The sequence below is a fragment of the Arvicanthis niloticus genome, chromosome 4, assembly GCF_011762505.2.
Source record: "Arvicanthis niloticus isolate mArvNil1 chromosome 4, mArvNil1.pat.X, whole genome shotgun sequence".
In the NCBI taxonomy this organism is placed as follows: Eukaryota; Metazoa; Chordata; class Mammalia; order Rodentia; family Muridae; genus Arvicanthis; species Arvicanthis niloticus.
The window spans coordinates 74,760,789-74,776,899 of record NC_047661.1 but is presented as its reverse complement, the minus strand read 5'-3'; the positions used below and the strand labels follow the sequence as shown (position 1 = coordinate 74,776,899).

General features: G+C 47.5%; 2 protein-coding genes across 4 annotated transcripts in view; one reads left to right on the top strand and one right to left on the bottom strand.

Annotated features, from left to right (window-relative positions):
• Window positions 1-346: 346 nt before the first annotated feature.
• Window positions 347-13,079, bottom strand: Mindy1 (MINDY lysine 48 deubiquitinase 1). The gene is made up of 10 exons (XM_034499473.2): window positions 12,934-13,079; window positions 8,255-9,055; window positions 5,384-5,441; window positions 4,908-4,972; window positions 4,300-4,458; window positions 3,860-3,962; window positions 2,772-2,914; window positions 1,538-1,729; window positions 1,097-1,246; window positions 347-866 (listed from the first exon to the last, which is right to left on the bottom strand). The coding sequence occupies exons 2-10, from the start codon at window positions 8,747-8,749 to the stop codon at window positions 786-788; spliced, it is 1,446 nt and encodes a 481-aa protein (XP_034355364.1). The 5' UTR covers window positions 8,750-9,055; window positions 12,934-13,079; the 3' UTR covers window positions 347-785.
• A 245-nt stretch (window positions 13,080-13,324) lies between these two features.
• The window catches only part of Prune1 (prune exopolyphosphatase 1), a 31,250-nt gene continuing 28,463 nt past the window's right edge, over window positions 13,325-16,111 (top strand). Inside the window, exon 1 of one of the 3 annotated variants that reach the window (XM_076932911.1) lies at window positions 13,325-13,517. Coding sequence is in view for 1 of the 3 variants with exons in the window: in XM_034499475.2 (XP_034355366.1) it covers window positions 14,927-14,965 (39 nt within the window). In the remaining 2 variants the exon portion in view is untranslated. Of the gene's footprint in view, window positions 13,518-14,252; window positions 14,966-15,066; window positions 15,207-16,111 lie in introns of those variants that run through there. The other 2 variants (XM_034499475.2, XM_076932909.1) reach the window with 2 other exon arrangements.

Sequence of the window (16,111 nt, the reverse complement as noted above, 5' to 3'; positions counted from 1 at the left end):
CAGCTATTCAGTGCCTGTTTTTTGCCCCAGCATGGCACATAACAGTAATCAACATATCCTACCCCTGTGTCTCCTCCCAGGAAATTAAGAACAGTAACATCCCACCCCCCAATTCATTTTGTCAGGGCAGGGGTTTGGAAACACACCTCCAACTAGAGTCCAGACCATTACTTCCCACAGAGCACCTACAAAAACCAGGAAAGGGGAAAGAGGCACATTTTGGTTCCCCCTGCTGGCTCTGTGAGAAATAACAGGCAACCTCTCACCTCCCTGGCTCCTCCCCTGTTCACATTCCTCAGCTGGGTCAAATATTTAACTCTACCGCTCCAGGGTAGGAATGCAAATCTCATGAAAGAAGTTTTATTTCCAACCCCCTAGGAAGGCATTGAAAACAATAAAGGTAGAAACCCAAACCAAACCCTAAAACAAAGACAGGCCTGTGGGTTAGCCTGGGAGCAACCAGACAGGCAGGGACACAGGAGAGATGCTTTCCAGATAGGTGCCTCACCTAGCAGCCTGGGTCTGTATATCCATGTGACTATTCCAGAAAGGGGGCTGGGCACGGGAGGTCTTCACCCAACCCACACCCATGTGGCCCTGGATGAGTAGAAGAGAAGACAGCAACACAGGGGCAAAGATGGCACCAAGTCTGACCTTGGCACCTACTATCTGTTCTGATCGCCAACAGTGCATATAGGTTACCCTGTATGCCTCAGAGATTGAGGTGGGGTGGGGTCCTGTGAGTCACAGCCTCTGAAAGAAGGGGTAGGTTGTATGGGGCGGAGTCAGAGCAGAACACAGTCTGACTCAGTCTTTGACCTCTGTCGCCGCTCTCCAGCTGGGCGTCCGGATGTGGCTCCTCTCCCCTGCGTGAGATTTAGCAATTGGTTATCCAGTAACTTTGGTAGAGGTCACAGACATAGGGGTTCAAGATCAAAGGCAGCACAGGTTATGAGGGGAAACTTTCCAGAGACCTGTACCGAGCTCACATGTATTCTACACCAAGCCAGTCAGTGCCCCATACAGACAGACACAGGATGCACTCCATGCCAGGTCAGGTCAGCACTCTTGCCGACCAAGAGAAGGGCAGGCTCACCTGGGGCGATGGCGCCCTTGTTCGCACAGGTTGAACTGCTTGCTGTTGTTGATACTCTTCCTGTTGAAGCTGTTGGGCCAGTTCCAGGTCACTAAGGCCCAGCATGCCTTGCGGCTGCTGCTGCTGCAGGGATAAGGCAATAAGGTAGTCCTAGAGAGAAAACAAGTCACGAATGGACTAAGACCAGAAGGATAGAGATTCAGGCCAAACTTCCAAACCAGGTTTCTTTCAAATACTAGTAAAACACATATGTATGTTATCTGTGGTGCCAAAAAAAAAAAAAAAAAAAACCAATCACCCCAAGCAAGGAAATGACTTCAAGGTAACCTGAAGATGCATGGATGCTGGACAACCTCCAACCAATATAATGCATAAAGTTCACTTATAGGGAACAGCTTAGAAGCCAATGGTTTCTGCGCCATTCCAAAAGGCCTCGCACACCTGGTCCACCTGCAGCTGCTTTTCTGGAGAACCACTCCCACCTTCTGCTCCATGGCTTTTGCCTAGGGAATGACTTAGGTGGAAGTCAGAGTCACAAAAGCAGCTGTCACCATCTACGTTGTGCAAGCTCTCCCACACCACCTGCTCCTCCTGTAGAAAACCTTGGTCAGTGACCAGTAGGTACAGATGACTCTGCAAAAGAGGGACACAATCAGGACTGGAAGTTAGCTCAGTACTAGAGCAGGTGCCTGACAAGTACTCAAGGTCCCCAGGTCTGAACCCCCAAGAACACGCTGCCTCCTTATGCACCCATCCCACAAGCTGAAAAGGACAGCAAATTGGTGGGACAGGTGACAGAGAAGCAGCTTACAGCCAAGGTATATCTTGAGACCTTCCGAATCTGCCCATCTACTGACTGGAATTTGACACTGTAAGCATCCAGTATTTCCTAAATACATGTGGCTACGGGGAGCAGGAAGGGACATCTGAACACAGATGGGTGTGCTGTGGTTAAGGAACCCTTGGGGCCAGGGTATCACACTAGATCCAGTTTTCTACTATCTTTCCTTTGCTTCTCTCTGTTTTCAGATGTATATAGATATAAACCCTTTTGAGAACCAGAAAAACTGGACGTGGTGATGCATGATACAGTCCTAGCCCCTAGGTAATGCCAGGCAGGAAGAGCAGAAGTAGAAGGCAAGGCCAGGTGTGGCACACCTTGAATCCCAGCACTCTGGATGTAGACAGACTTAAGTTCTAGGCCTGCTAGGGTTGCATAATGATAGACTGGACGGGGGATGGGGTGGAGAGAAGCGCAGAACCAGTGATCTCTCCTCTACTAACTCTGGAATCCCACTGCCCCTTTTTGGGAGAGGATTAACTTTCCTGTCTCTTTGATAGGTGGTTGATTCCTCAGGTCTGCTCTGGTCAGTGTCATTTTCAAGCAAATGCATTGACAACAAATACACTATGTCACTCTCTTTTCCTGCATATATAATGGCTTCTTTTGTCAACTGGAGTCCCAGGGTAAAGATGGTGTGTCACAGGGTGTAGCCAGTTTGCACTGGGCATGCATCATGAGTTAGCAACAAACACTGTGGTAAACCACACCGATCTTAGTGGTTATTTGTTACCATGGCTTACCCCACTTTATCCTGCCTGACACACTGAACCCAGGGAAAGAGGCACAGGGGAATGACATGGTTCCTGCTCCCCTCCTCCAAAGTCCCATCACCTTGTGCTTAGTCATCGTGCTAAAGTGGTTGTTTCGAAAAAAGACACTAAGTTCATCTTCCTTAGCAGCTGCCGTGAGCTCGCATAGCCCATGGTAGGTCAGCTGTGCTGCAGTGGTCTCCAGGAACTGCTCCGCAATCAAGCCTGCCGGAATGCATAAACCAGGAGACACTTGAATCCAAACCCATGATAGGAAAAAAGCAAAACAAATCAAAGGGCTAGGTGTATGGCTCAAGCATTCAAAGACACCGAATGCAATCCTGGGCATGGTGTGTACACCTTTAGTCCCAGGCCTGCCTAGGCAGAGGCAGGTTGATCTGTGTTCCATACAACAGTTCCAGCCTAGCCCAGGCTACATAGAGAGACCCTGTCTCAAAACAAAAACTAAAGCCCCGCAACCCCCAGCATAGCTCCAAAGTCCAAAATAAGGAGGTTTGTTCAAAAATCCCTAGGGTGCTCTCCTGAATCCCACTTTTCGAAGCCCCTTCCTCACACGGGAGTAGTTCAGGGTTAGGCCATGTGCTTAGTGTGTACACTGGAGTAGTTCATGGTTAGGCCATATGCTTAGCGTGTACAAGAGCCCAGATCTGACTCCCAGCACACACACACACACACACACACACACACTCACACACACACACACACACACGTTGAAGCGTTGAAGCCAGGTTTGGCAAGGCATGTCTGTAATCCTGGTACTTGGATACTGGAGGCAGAAGGATCAGAAGTTCAAAATCACTCTCAGCTCCAAAGCCAGCCTGAGCTAAGAGCCCCTGTTGCGCCCCAGTCCTCAGAGTTGAGATAAAAGCCCTTACTTAAAGCCTGGCTGTATTTATTCATTCACCCAACAGAGCAAGAGCAGCTGTAATCTGGCTCTCAGGAGGCTAGTGCAGAAAGATCAGAGTTTGAGACTAGCCTGGGCTATGTAGTGATTTCAAGGCCAGCCTGAACTACAAGAGACCTATGTCAAAAAGGAAAAAGATGTCTCTTTTCTCTATATATATTACACAAAATAACAACAATAATAAGCCTACTCCACTGCCCTTCCTTCCACAAGAGACCGGCAAGGGAACGGGCTGTGACCGTTACCTTCTGTTACAAGGTTGGAGTCACTAGAGTGTTTACAGGTGATTATCTTCTCTACCAGCTGGTTGTAACTCAGTTTCCCAACAGCACTCACAGCCTCAGGACTCTGGGGAGTGAAACAGGGTGCAGCAAAAATAAACTTTTTGTTTTTAAAGGAAGGAAATGAACCAAACCCATTGGACTGTGGCTCTTATGACCAGAGGTTCCTGAACTTTTGATGTCCAAAGACTTAACCTTATTTGTGTGTGGTTTCCTCATCCTGAGATGTGACTCCACCCAACATTAGAATCCAGGGAACCCTGGGTCAGTTCAATCTCCAAACCTATCCCTCCTCCAACTGATCCAACCCTCCCCTCCCAGATGCCCCACCCCATCCCAAAACCTTTTCGCCTTACTCATGCCAGCTTGGCTGGCCAAGATTCCCCAGGGCCTCCTGTCCTCACCTGTGGATCCACAAGCCAGCCGTGGTATAGAGGTATCCCCAGCAAGTCAAAGATGCTGCACTCCGGTGTGTACTCAAAGTCTGAGACGCCCGTGAACCGCACATTGACGTCCAGACCTGTGGCCAGTTTAGGAAGCACCGTCATTGCATCGTCTACATTCTGGTGGGAGAAAAGACAAGCTGGCTAGTCTAGCCTTCCCCCCCTCACACCCACCATCCCATGTTTTCATGTTTGGCTTTCTTATAAATCACTCATTTCACCCATCTCTTACCTCAACCCCCTCTTTTGTGAGACAGGGTCTTACTACGTATCTCTGGCTATATTGAAACTCACTCTGTAGGCCAGGCTGGCCTTGAACTCACAGACATCTACCTCTTTCTGCTTCCCAAATGGTGCAATTAAAGGCATACATCACTATATATCACTATGCTGGGCTGCCTTAATCCTCTTTGTCTTAAACAAAAATGAACATCTTTTTTTTTTCCCATGTCAGAGAGATGTTGTTCACTGAGAAGATACCAAGATGAGGAATTACCACAAAAGCTTCTCAATAGGTCCATGGTCCCCTTGCAAGCCTGCAGACCCCATCTATTGCCCTCTTGCCTCACCTGCTGAAAGTTAAGTTGAAGGCCCTCAGATTTCTCTTGCGGTTTGATGGACAGAAGGCAGTTTCCTGTAAGACAGGAAAGTTATCAGCTTACCCTAGATGGCCAGTTGTCCCCAAAACTTGGCTTCCTCCTCTTCTGGAGAATGGGGGTAATATCACAGGACCATAGATTTTCAAACTCCAATCCAGAATTTTAATTTCTCAGAGGAATAAATAGGCTTATAGAGGTGAAAGACCCACCCAATTTAATGCTAAAGTCTATAGACACAGTGCTTGCCTAGGATGGTCAAGGCCTATATTTGATCCCTAGCACCAGGAATTGGGGTAGGAGGGGTAGTGACTCTAGGCAGAACTGATGCTTTAACTGAAAATCCTCAACCTTTGATCTTTGCTCTTTACACTCCAGCTTTACAGAAAAGACACAGACTCTTCCTTACCCTCAATCCCACATCAGAGCCCCTTCACTACGTCACTCACCAAGATGTGTGAGGAGCTCATCTGATGTGATTACTTCCTTCTGAGGAGGCAGCTTCACCTGAAAAGCAGGGTGGTTGTACGTGAGCTTCTACTACCAGCAGTGAAGGAGGAACACATAGCAAGAGGAGGGGTCCAAGCTAGACATGGCGGATCACCACTGTTATCCCAGGATTGAGGAGACAGAGGCAAGAGGATCGAGGCCAATCTGGCCTACAGTATAAGACCTTGTCTCAACACCTCCAAAAAACAAAAGTGTGGTGGTGCACATCTTTTTTTTTTTTTTCCCTTTTTTTTAAAAAAAGACTTATTTATTGCATGTATGTGAATATGCTGTCGCTGTCTTCAGACACATCAGAAGAGGGCACTGGATCCCATTACAGATGGTTGTGAGCCACCATGTGGTGGCTGGGAATTGAACTCAGGACCTTTGGAAGATCAGTCAGTGCTCTTAACCTCTGAGCCATCTCTCCAAGCCATGGTGGCACACATCTTTAATCCCAGCACTGGGGAGGCAGAGGCAGGTAGATCTCTATGAGTGTGAGACCAGCTGGGTCTACATAGTGAGTTCAAGCCAGTTTAGGCTATAAAGTGAGACAAAAACAAAAAACAACAACGAAAAGCAAGCAAACAAACAAAGAAAACAGGGAAGATAAGAGACAGAAGGAGAGAGAGCCAATGCTGAGAGATGTCTGATCACACCATGAACCCCAGAAGAACAGGGAGCCAATGATGCTAGACATTTGATCACACTGTGAACCCCAAGATTGTGTTGTTTACTAGAAAAACCTGTTTCTAGTTGTGTGGCTCGACCTCAGCACGCATTTTTAATCTAAGAGCTTTCCACTTGGATGTTGTAAACAGGATTAAATAAAGTCAACCACAGGTCAATAGGCAGAGCAAGCAACCAGTTGACAGGAAGTGAACATAGGATTATTAAGGGGAAAAAAAACATGGAAAGTAAGAGGAAATCAGGAGGACAAATAGAGAGATGTACAGGAAGTAGAAGGAGGAACATTCAGTTTGAAGGGTTTTTTGAGGCAGTGGGAGAGAGGCAATATTCTGTGGGGACATCGGCTGAGGAGGGAGATCATCTGGGTGCTTTCTCTGACTCTCTGAGCTAGCAGGCTTCCACCCCAACATCTTGTCTTCATTGGTAAAATCCAATGATTGAGATTTTGTTTAAAAAAAAAAAAAAAAAAAGAACCAAAATCTAAAGTAGAACAGAATGGAGAGAAATGGCTTACAGCTGGGGGGGAGGGGACAAACAGGAAATACTGCCAGGCATAGTGTGAGAGAGCAGGGAGGCAGGGGTGCACCTAAGAGTGATTTGGAAATGTAAAACTAGCATGAAAGAAATCAGGATGGTGGAGTGGGTCATAGAAGAATACTCTCAGTATTTCCTCACCCCACACCTGCATATGAGGTCTCTCTTACTATTAGAAACATAGGTGAAGCCGGGCGGTGGTGGCGCACGCCTTTAATCCCAGCACTTGGGAGGCAGACGCAGGCGGATTTCTGAGTTCGAGGCTATCCTGGTCTACCGAGTGAGTTCCAGGACAGCCAGGGCTACACAGAGAAACCCTGTCTCGAAAAACCAAAAAAAAAAAAAAAAAAGAAAGAAACATAGGTGAAACCATTCTGTGTAACTTGAAAACTATTTTGTGTGATTTAGAATAATGTAATTCTTGCAAGATACAGAGCCAGTCCCAAGGCAGGCTCTAATAAACTAATAAACCAACCTCATGACAGCACTGACTCTCAGTGAATAGCACAAAACCAATGTCCACAGGAATAGTAAAAAATTGGAACTTTGAATGTGGCCCCTAGGGTCACATTGCCACACTCCAGAGACATGGCATCTCAAGGCTCTGTGTTGATCCCCTTTGACAAGAGAACTTAAGAGACTGCCTCTGTATGACTCTGGCTTCAGTGACCCTCAAGTTTCCAGCACCCATGGCCAGTTTACATACGTCTACCTGTCAGCATTAGCTGGCCTGCTGGTCAATGCTTTCAACGACCTTCTGCGGCCTCTCTCAGTGCCACCCTCCCAGCCTGGCACAGAACCTCATCATGTCTGACATGGGTTGAGCTTAAAAAATAACCCCAAAGTGTTCTTACTGGAGAGGATTTCCCAGTGGACCCTGAATCCTACTTTGCCTAGCCAACCATTCCCCACATGGTAAGATGTCTGTGTCTGTGAGACTGCAGTAACCTGTTGGATGATGGTTTTGTATACTGTGTATGCAGATGCTGGAATCTACACTCAAACATCTGGTATGACAGTAGCATGGTCAAACATCTCTAGGCTCAACATTATGTAAAAATCATTTTCCATCATCTCTGGCTGGTCAACAAAGAACATTTTAGCCTATATCTGGGCAGAGGAGAGGAGAGGAGAGGAAAAGACTCCCAATTCCCGGGGGAGGTGGGGGTGTCCCAAAGGAGACCATAGAGTAGGGAGAGAGAGAAGGACCACAAAGAGAGGAAAGGTGAAGGGACCATGAGGAATCACCATGAGCAGGTCACAAAGTAGAGTCTCCATGAGGACATACACGGACCACAGCAAGCCAAGGCAAGGTAGTCTTAAGAGTGTTATAACAGCTCAGAACCTACCCAGCTTAGGTTTGCAGCTTGTTAATAAATATACCAGGTCTCTGTGTCTTTGTTTGGGAGCTAAAACTGGCTAGAGCAAATATAGAAATGTCCAGCAATTATTTTAGAATAAGAGAGGTTTATTAAGTCCCCCAAGAATTACTTTTACAGTGGCCTTTGTATAGCGTGGTATTGTAAGGAATGTTTACATGAATAAACCAAGCATCTTTGGAAGGCAAATCTGTGGACATCTTACTTGCCCTAACACTCTGCACTTACCTTCCACTGAAGAAAGAGGATGTTCATGATGGCCAGGAGAGGACAAGGACCATTGCTGCTCTGGGTGATGATGGGGGTCCGTTCTCCCTTCCAAGGGATCCACTTGACACAGTAGAAATCTAAATCAGGCTGTTGGATCCTGGGGGACTGGGGAAGCTCCTGTGGCCTGGAACATGCCTCTGTTGTCTTTACCTCAGATGAAATCCCACAAGGTGGTCCAGAAGGACTTGGGCTAGCTTCAGGAGGAGGACACTCAAGATTTTCCCCATCCTGGGCTGGTGGCAAAGTTTGGTCTCCTGGCTCCTGTTCTCCAGCTGCCCCATCAGCAGCTGCACTGTTCTTGTCCTGAGGATGCTTCTCTGGTCCAGCATCTGTACTGTCCTCGTCCTGAGGATGCTTCTCTGGTCCAGACAGGGCCTCATGTTTTTCAGATTCAACTGTTTCTGCACTATTGGCCTTACTAGGGGCTGGGCACTCAGCCTGAGGTTGTTCCATAGTGGGTATAGAGTCAGCTGAGGGGAATTAAGTATTCTGTGACCTCAGAGACCTTGCCTAGAGCTATTCTAGTGTGCAGAAGAGAGACCTGGCCAATAAGGCCATTGAATTACAGAGCAAAGGAAACAAAAAAAGTCAATGTGAACAGTATAGGCCACTCTAGCTCCAGATTAAGTTTTTCTGAGCGTGTATAAACAGGCTTCAGCTCATTCCACCTCTGATTTGCTGTAACCAGATGTGACTAATTGGACTTGCATTTCCAGGCTTGGAAAGGATGGAAGATACTGGGTGGAACAGGCTTCTTCCCTGAAACAGAAAATGATAGAGAATGAGGAAAAGACAGAGAGGTCTACAGAGATCGATCAGAGCACTGCTGCTCTTCCAGAGGCCGTTTCTAGCACCCACAGGACCCTTCACAACCACCTGCAACTCCACGTCTGGGGGATCCACTCCCCTCTCCTGGCACAGACACACACACACACAGGCAAAATTCTCACACACGAGACAATAAAACATTTGTTTAGAAAAGACAGAATAGAAAGGTTAAGTGTGAAGCCAAGAAGGAAGAAAGAGGGCTAGAGAGAAAAATTAAAATTATCCCACAGTGGGCTGGTGTAGCTCTGTGATGTAGTTTCCTAAGCAAACAAACCAGTAAACAAAACCATACAACCCTTATGGTTATTAACAGGGTGATATTCGGGCTGCCTCATTAAAGGCATCTTGTCAGTTACAAACAAAACCAAGCCTTGTCCCTTCCCAGAACATTCTGAGCACATAGCTGGTGTCCTTAGGGACAAGTTACCTTTGTCCTGCTCACCCCAGGGACCAGAGAGTATTCATCATATGGTTTGGTAGATGAAGATGCAATGTTCATGTTCTTAATTTTGTGCCAAGCTGGTAAGGAAGAAATCTTGTTCCTCCAAGGACTATGTATGTATGTATGTATGTATGTATGTATGTATTGAGGCAGGGGCTTATTATGTAGGTGAGGCTGGCCTATGTAGACTAGGCTAGCCCCAAACTCAGATCCACTTGCCTGTCTCCTGAGTGCTGAAATTACAAGTGTGTGCCACCATGCCAGCCGATGGCTTAGAATTCTTGGTGATGCTCCTACCTCAGCCACCCATGTGCTGATATTCAAGGCCCTGAGTCACCAGCCTAGCTCTCACAAGATCACTGTTGAACCTCACACAATCCCAAATCAGTCACAGAAAAAAGGCTAGGGAGGGGCTTCCTGCTGAGAAAAGGAAATGCCGTCATGGGTCTTGAATCAGTGTTGGATAAGCAATTTTGAAATCTGGGCATCCTTGAAAGGACTGAGATATTCTCAACCTTCCTAATGCTGTAACCCTTTAATACAGTTCCTTATTTAACTATAACTTTGCCACTGTTAGGAATCATACGGTACATATTTGTGTTTTTCTATTGTCCTAGGTGGGTGGGTCATCAATCCCAGAGAGATCTTGACCCACAGGTTGAGAACCACTGTTCTAAAGAGACACTTCATCTCACTGTCAATCTAACCACTGAAACAATGGATCCCAAGGAACTGAAATTTCCCCCCAGGAATCTCAAGCCTGGAGGAGAAAAACACCAACCCTTGAACCTAGCCAGAGAGGAACTTGCATCCAGGAAAAGACTTCACAGCCTTCTAACAACTTGTCAGACAACCTTGTAGGTGAGGAGGCCCAAACAATGCAGGTCAGTAATGGGTCAGACCACACCTTGACCAGCCCTAGGCTGTTTAGCTGTGCAGAAATCCGGCTCTCTACTGAAATTTTACCCTTCCTTCATTTAGGGCTCTGAAGATAGACTTGGGGATGTCAGCAAATCTTTTTGTAGCTAATCCTAATGTGGCCACATTGAATAAATCTCTGCTGTTTTTTCTTTCTACTTCTCACTATGATTATTTTAACTTTACTACATAGTCTCTGTGTGTGGAGGCCAGAAGGAAAATTTGTCCTGTCCTTCTACCACGTGGAACCTGGGGCTCAAGCTCAGAGCCTTGACTGGCTTAGCCATTTCACTGGCCTACGTCTGCCAGTTCAGTTCCTTTAGTTGGCTTATTGAAGACAAGAGGCTAAACTTGGCTTGTTAAGGCTGCCCAAGGCATGGGTTCTTTTTTTTTTTTTTTTTTTTTTAAGATTTATTTATTTATTTATTATATATAAGTACACCAGAAGAGGGCATCAGATCTCATTATAGATGGTTGTGAGCCACCATGTGGTTGCTAGGATTTGAACTCATGACCTCTAGAAGAGCAGTCAGTGCTCTTAACTGCTGAGCCATCTCACCAGCCCCAAGGCACAGGTTCTTTTTTGTTTGTTTTGTTTTGTTTTTTTTCTCTGTGTAGCCCTGGCTGTCCTGGAACTCACTCTGTAGACCAGGCTGGCCTCGAACTCAGAAATTCGCCTGTCTCTGCTTCCCAAGTGCTGGGATTAAAGGCGTGCGCCACCACCGCCCGGCAACAAGGACCTTTAACTTCAGCTACTAAGGAGGCTGAGGCAGGAGGATCTTTGTGAGACTATATCTCAAAATTTAAAAAGGGCTGGAGTATAGCTCAATGGTGGAGCCTTGCCTGGTGTATGCAATGCCCTGGGTCCAAGCCTCACATCCACTGGTACAGTCCTCTTTATGGCTCCCATGTAGATCATATTGGATGTGAACAATGGACCTGTTTAACTTGTGATCAATCAGTCCTTGTCATCAAACGAGGTCCAGATAGTAAAAACAATTTTACAGACAGTAAAAACAATTCCTGCTTCTGGAACATCTCCCTTCAGAGTCCTTATCCCCCTCCCTACTCAGTGACAGGGACAAATGAGGACTGTCTGGGGTATAGCCTAGCAGAGGGGCATGTGCTGAACTTTTGCAAGGTCCTGGGTTTGTTCTCCAGCACCACAACAAAAAGAAAACCAGGAGAAATTAAATCAATTAGAATCTTGCTTTTTCTCTTAAACTGGCATCATGGGGCATGGTGCACACACCTTCAGTCCCAGCACCTGTGGGCAGAGACAGGCGGATCTGGTTGCTTGCTTTCTTCTAGTAAACCTTCAAGACTTGGGGACATGAAAAGGTGTAAGGAGTGTCAGCTGGGTGTGGTGTTTCAGGCTTTCCAATCCCTATTACTCGGGGCCTTGAGGCTGGAGGACCTTGAGGTCAGCATGGCTACAGAGAAACACCAAAGTTACTGAAATAACATAAATATAGTAAATCGATCATTCTCCTTATTCAAATATAATTTGTGCTAGCTGCAGGTAATTTATGCTTTGTTAATTTAGACTTAGAGTAGCAAAAATTACCTGGAGGCCTTCCACTCCCTTCCCCTCCCCTCTCTCTCCACATCTCTTTCCCTCCCATGGCACTTAGAGTGAACCTTGAAACAGAAGCCGTGCCTGGGAAATATTAAAAAGCCTAAAGACAAGCATGGCTCATTTTCTGCCCAAGGCTAGAAATGATCAATAATTAAGTGGAGGCTGGGAAAGCTAGCCACCTAAAGAAAGGAGCTACAAGAAACCACGGGAGGGAGTGGAATCTCAGGGAAAGTGGACAGTGTCAGTGTAGGAAGAGCAACAGAGGGCTCCACCTAGCAAGGCCCACTCCTGGTAGGATGGACACTGCCTGTTTCAGAGGAGGAAAACAAGAGAGGAGGGTACTCAAACAGGGGGTTCAGCCCTGTCCCTCCTCTTCTTTCCTCAATGCAAATCCTGCACTTCCTCTCTTCCTGGAATTACCTATGGTACCAGTGAGGGAGTCAAATCACTCTGGTCCTTTCCTAGTCAGCAGCAGATACTATTTACACAGTGGGGAAAACGTATTAAATAGGTATGCGCTTAAAGACATCACCCACCCTCAGGACTCTTCTCCCCTCAAGTTCTTTACTGGTATTACCCAATCTTCTCAGCTGAATGCAATTCTTCATGCTAACATGCTTTGAGATTTCTCTAGAATAAGGCAAACCCTGCAATTCTTGCTCTCTAGGATGGGGAGAGGGTTTGGGTTTGTTTATAATGGGGGAAATGAAGAGACCGCATCTCTTACTGCTCCGGGTGCCTAGGATCCTGTAAGCGACCCAGACTTAGAGACCACAGATGGGACATCAGGCAGGTGTCAACTTCGCCCAGAGAAAGTGGGGAGAGCTGCGAGACGAGGTGACGAGGATAGTTTGAAAACAAAGTTTTTACCTCAAAGGGGTGGATGAGGTTCCGGGACTGGGAGAGAACTCAACTCTGGCGGTTCTACACGGGAGGTGGGGACATCGTTGAGAGGCGCCGACTGCGCCAGCTGCCTCCCAGCTGTCAGCCCCGGAGCTTACGCGGCTTGACACGGCTTTACTCTCGCGGCGTGCAGCCTGGGTCGCGGCCACTTCCGGACTCACGCCCAACACCGGGGGCGCTGGAGCAGGGTCGGGGGCGAGGACAAGCAGGGCGCAGCCCAGGCGGTCCCCCCCGGCTTCCCAGAGTCTTCAGGATTCCCGAGTGGCCGAGCCTCCGGCGTGCGCTCCAGGCCCTGCCTACAAACTGGCTTTCAAAGGAAGTTTGTGGTTTTTCTTTTTCTTCTCTCTCTCCGTCTTTGCCCCTGTCGGACAAAGACAAATTAGCCAAGGACGCGGTCCCTGGAGGAGGAGGGGCCTGCTCAGCCACCGAGGATTTCCATCAGGACTATCTGAGCCGGTCAGCAGCTCGGTGAGCTGCAGAATGGAAAACAACAGACCCTTTCTCTTCCCTCCGCCTGCCGCGGGAAGGGACGGAGCGCGTGTGCCTCTCTGGTGAGAACCGGGAAAAGCAAGCGGCCTGGCAGTCCGGGAGGAGCAGGGCGGGACAGCAGCAGCTGATTAAACCTCCCTGGATGCCCGCCGCAACCCTCTGCTCTATAGCCAAGGAAGCAGGGCGGAAGAGCGTTGTGTTTGCATATTTACTCGTTTAATAGGAAAGAAAATTCCCACTCCTGTTTTTCTGGAGCCCCGTGAGCTCTTTTCCAAGGCTTCTCTTCATCCCTGTATTTTTTTTTTTTAAGGCTAGGAATGAAACTGGTTCAGCTGCGTACCTGATCGAGAGTGAGGAAGACGCTCTTCTGTCTCTTCTCACCTTCCTGAGAAGCAGGAAAATCTGGGGATAGATTAAAAAATGAGGAAACATGTTATGATGAAGGGACATTTTCCCCCAAGTAGTCTGCCCTGGGACACGCAAGTGGCAGTTAAGGGATGTTGGAACCTAGCTTTACGTTCTGAAGGCTCCTATAAACTCTATTGATGTGATGGCCAAAGGATAAGGCTTCAAGCAACTCGGAAAGCCGAGAGAACAGTTGCATCAGAGACCCAGGAAGCAAAGTCACGGTTGCAACAGCCTAAGAATGAGGAGATATTTGTTCAGGCTGTAGAAGAAAGGCTATGAAGAAGCAGGAAGAGTTGGCATGACTGTAGGTTTTAAGAAAACAAGTCAAAGATTATGGTAATGATTACCTAGCATGAACAAACACATTGATCACTATATGTCAGTTTGGTAAAGGGGAGAATTAAAAACAGAAAGAAAAAAAAAAAACAAAGAAAACACCATGAAGAAAACATCTTCATGGGAAGATGTTTTAATAAATAATATGTACAGCAATGTTGTAATTTAAAGTCCCAACCATGCCAGGCCCGTAAATCCAGTATTCAGGAAACTGAGGAGAAAAATTACAAATTCAAGACTAGCTGGGGCTACATAGCAAGAATTTGTATTTTAAAAAATGAGAGATTAATTTACATTAATCTCAAACAGATGTTCGGTATAATATATGTAGAGGTACTATATTTAGTCCTATCTGCAAGTTCAGAGGCCATAAAGGCGAGTTATTGTGACACATACACAATTTGCATGTCATAGCCCTCCGAAAACTGCTCACTTTGGGGAAAACACGAGCTTCTGGACTACATTTCCCAGGAGGCACCGCGATATACTCCTCTTCGACCTCCCATGAGTCTCTGGGCTCAGAACCCAGCCTCCGCCGCTGGGGGCGGGGTAACACCGGCGTGCCGGATTACGCACTTCCTCCTGGGGTTCGGAGGCCGAACCCTTTAGTGGCGGGTTCGAGTCCCGCCCCCTGACTCTCGGCTCTAGACCCTGGGTCTGGGGCGGGGTACATTCGGCCGGGTTACTTCTCCTCGCTGAGGGGCAACGGCACACCTCCGGCTTTACCATGGAAGACTACCTGCAGAACTGTCGAGCCGCTTTGCAGGTAACGGTTCCCAGTCCGCGACCGAAAGGAATGCAGCGTGGGGTCTGGGAAGGACGAAGGTGTGGGATCTGGGGAGCCCGGACGGTTGGTGTGGAGGAATCACAGAGGTGGACGCGGGGAAGCTGGAGGACTAAACCCTTCGCCCATGGGCGGGAGAGCCCGGTGAAAGGAGTCTCTTCGTTCACTTGAATCGGGTCCTTCAGCAGGACTTGTGCGGCGGCCGCCAGCCTCGCCCGGCGAGGTGTGTCTGTCCCTTCCTCCCCGCCCCTCTCAGTTTCCCTCCCGCAAGCCGAGCTTCAGCCCACTGTCCTCTAGGTGAACCTCTGGGAGCGGAGGGCACCTGGGTGCAAGTGTTTATTGCCTCTGAATGGCGGTTTGCCTTTTTTTCCCTAGGTAGAGGCGGTCGTGGTGTTTTACTTTAAATCTTTGTTTTTAATGCCAAATATACAGAATCAGGTATATATGTTGACCCACAACTTACATTCCTTTGCTTCCAATGTTCTCCTTTAGTTTTAATGCACGCGTGTGTGTGTGTGTGTGTGTGCGCACACACACACACACACACACACACTCACGTAAAAATACTGCCTCCTTGGTAAGGGATAAACACAAAGTGCGTTTGGAATCTAAGCCATAAGCACAGCCCTGAATTCTTTGTAGCTTATTTTTGGTGCCTCCTGAGCCAGCTGGACTCACCCAGCTGTGTTGACAGGCTGTGCGGCATTAGGTCGCTATTCCCATTTGAGGCACCAAGTCACCTGGCTCTGTACTGTGAGTTTCTCTGCCCCTGAAGAAACAGATGTCTTCCTTTAAAATAACTTAGCACAGTGTGGTAGCCCCATGCCTCTAGTTTCAACACTTGGGAGGAAGCTGAGGGTTCACCAGTTCAGGCCAGCTCTGGGCTGAAAAAAACAAAAACAAAAAGCCCTCAAAAACAACAACAACAAAATTAGAACAAAACAACCCTCTGGGCAATAGACTCTGTTCTTTAACAAACCCTAAAAGTCACCTAATTCTGCTGTAGATTCAGTTTGGTGGATAAACGAATATTCTCAATTTGAATTTAGGGCGAGGTTCAACTTGATGCCAGGTACACTAAAAATTTCCTTTTGAAAAATATCAGGCCAGGCATGGTGCTGCTACTCT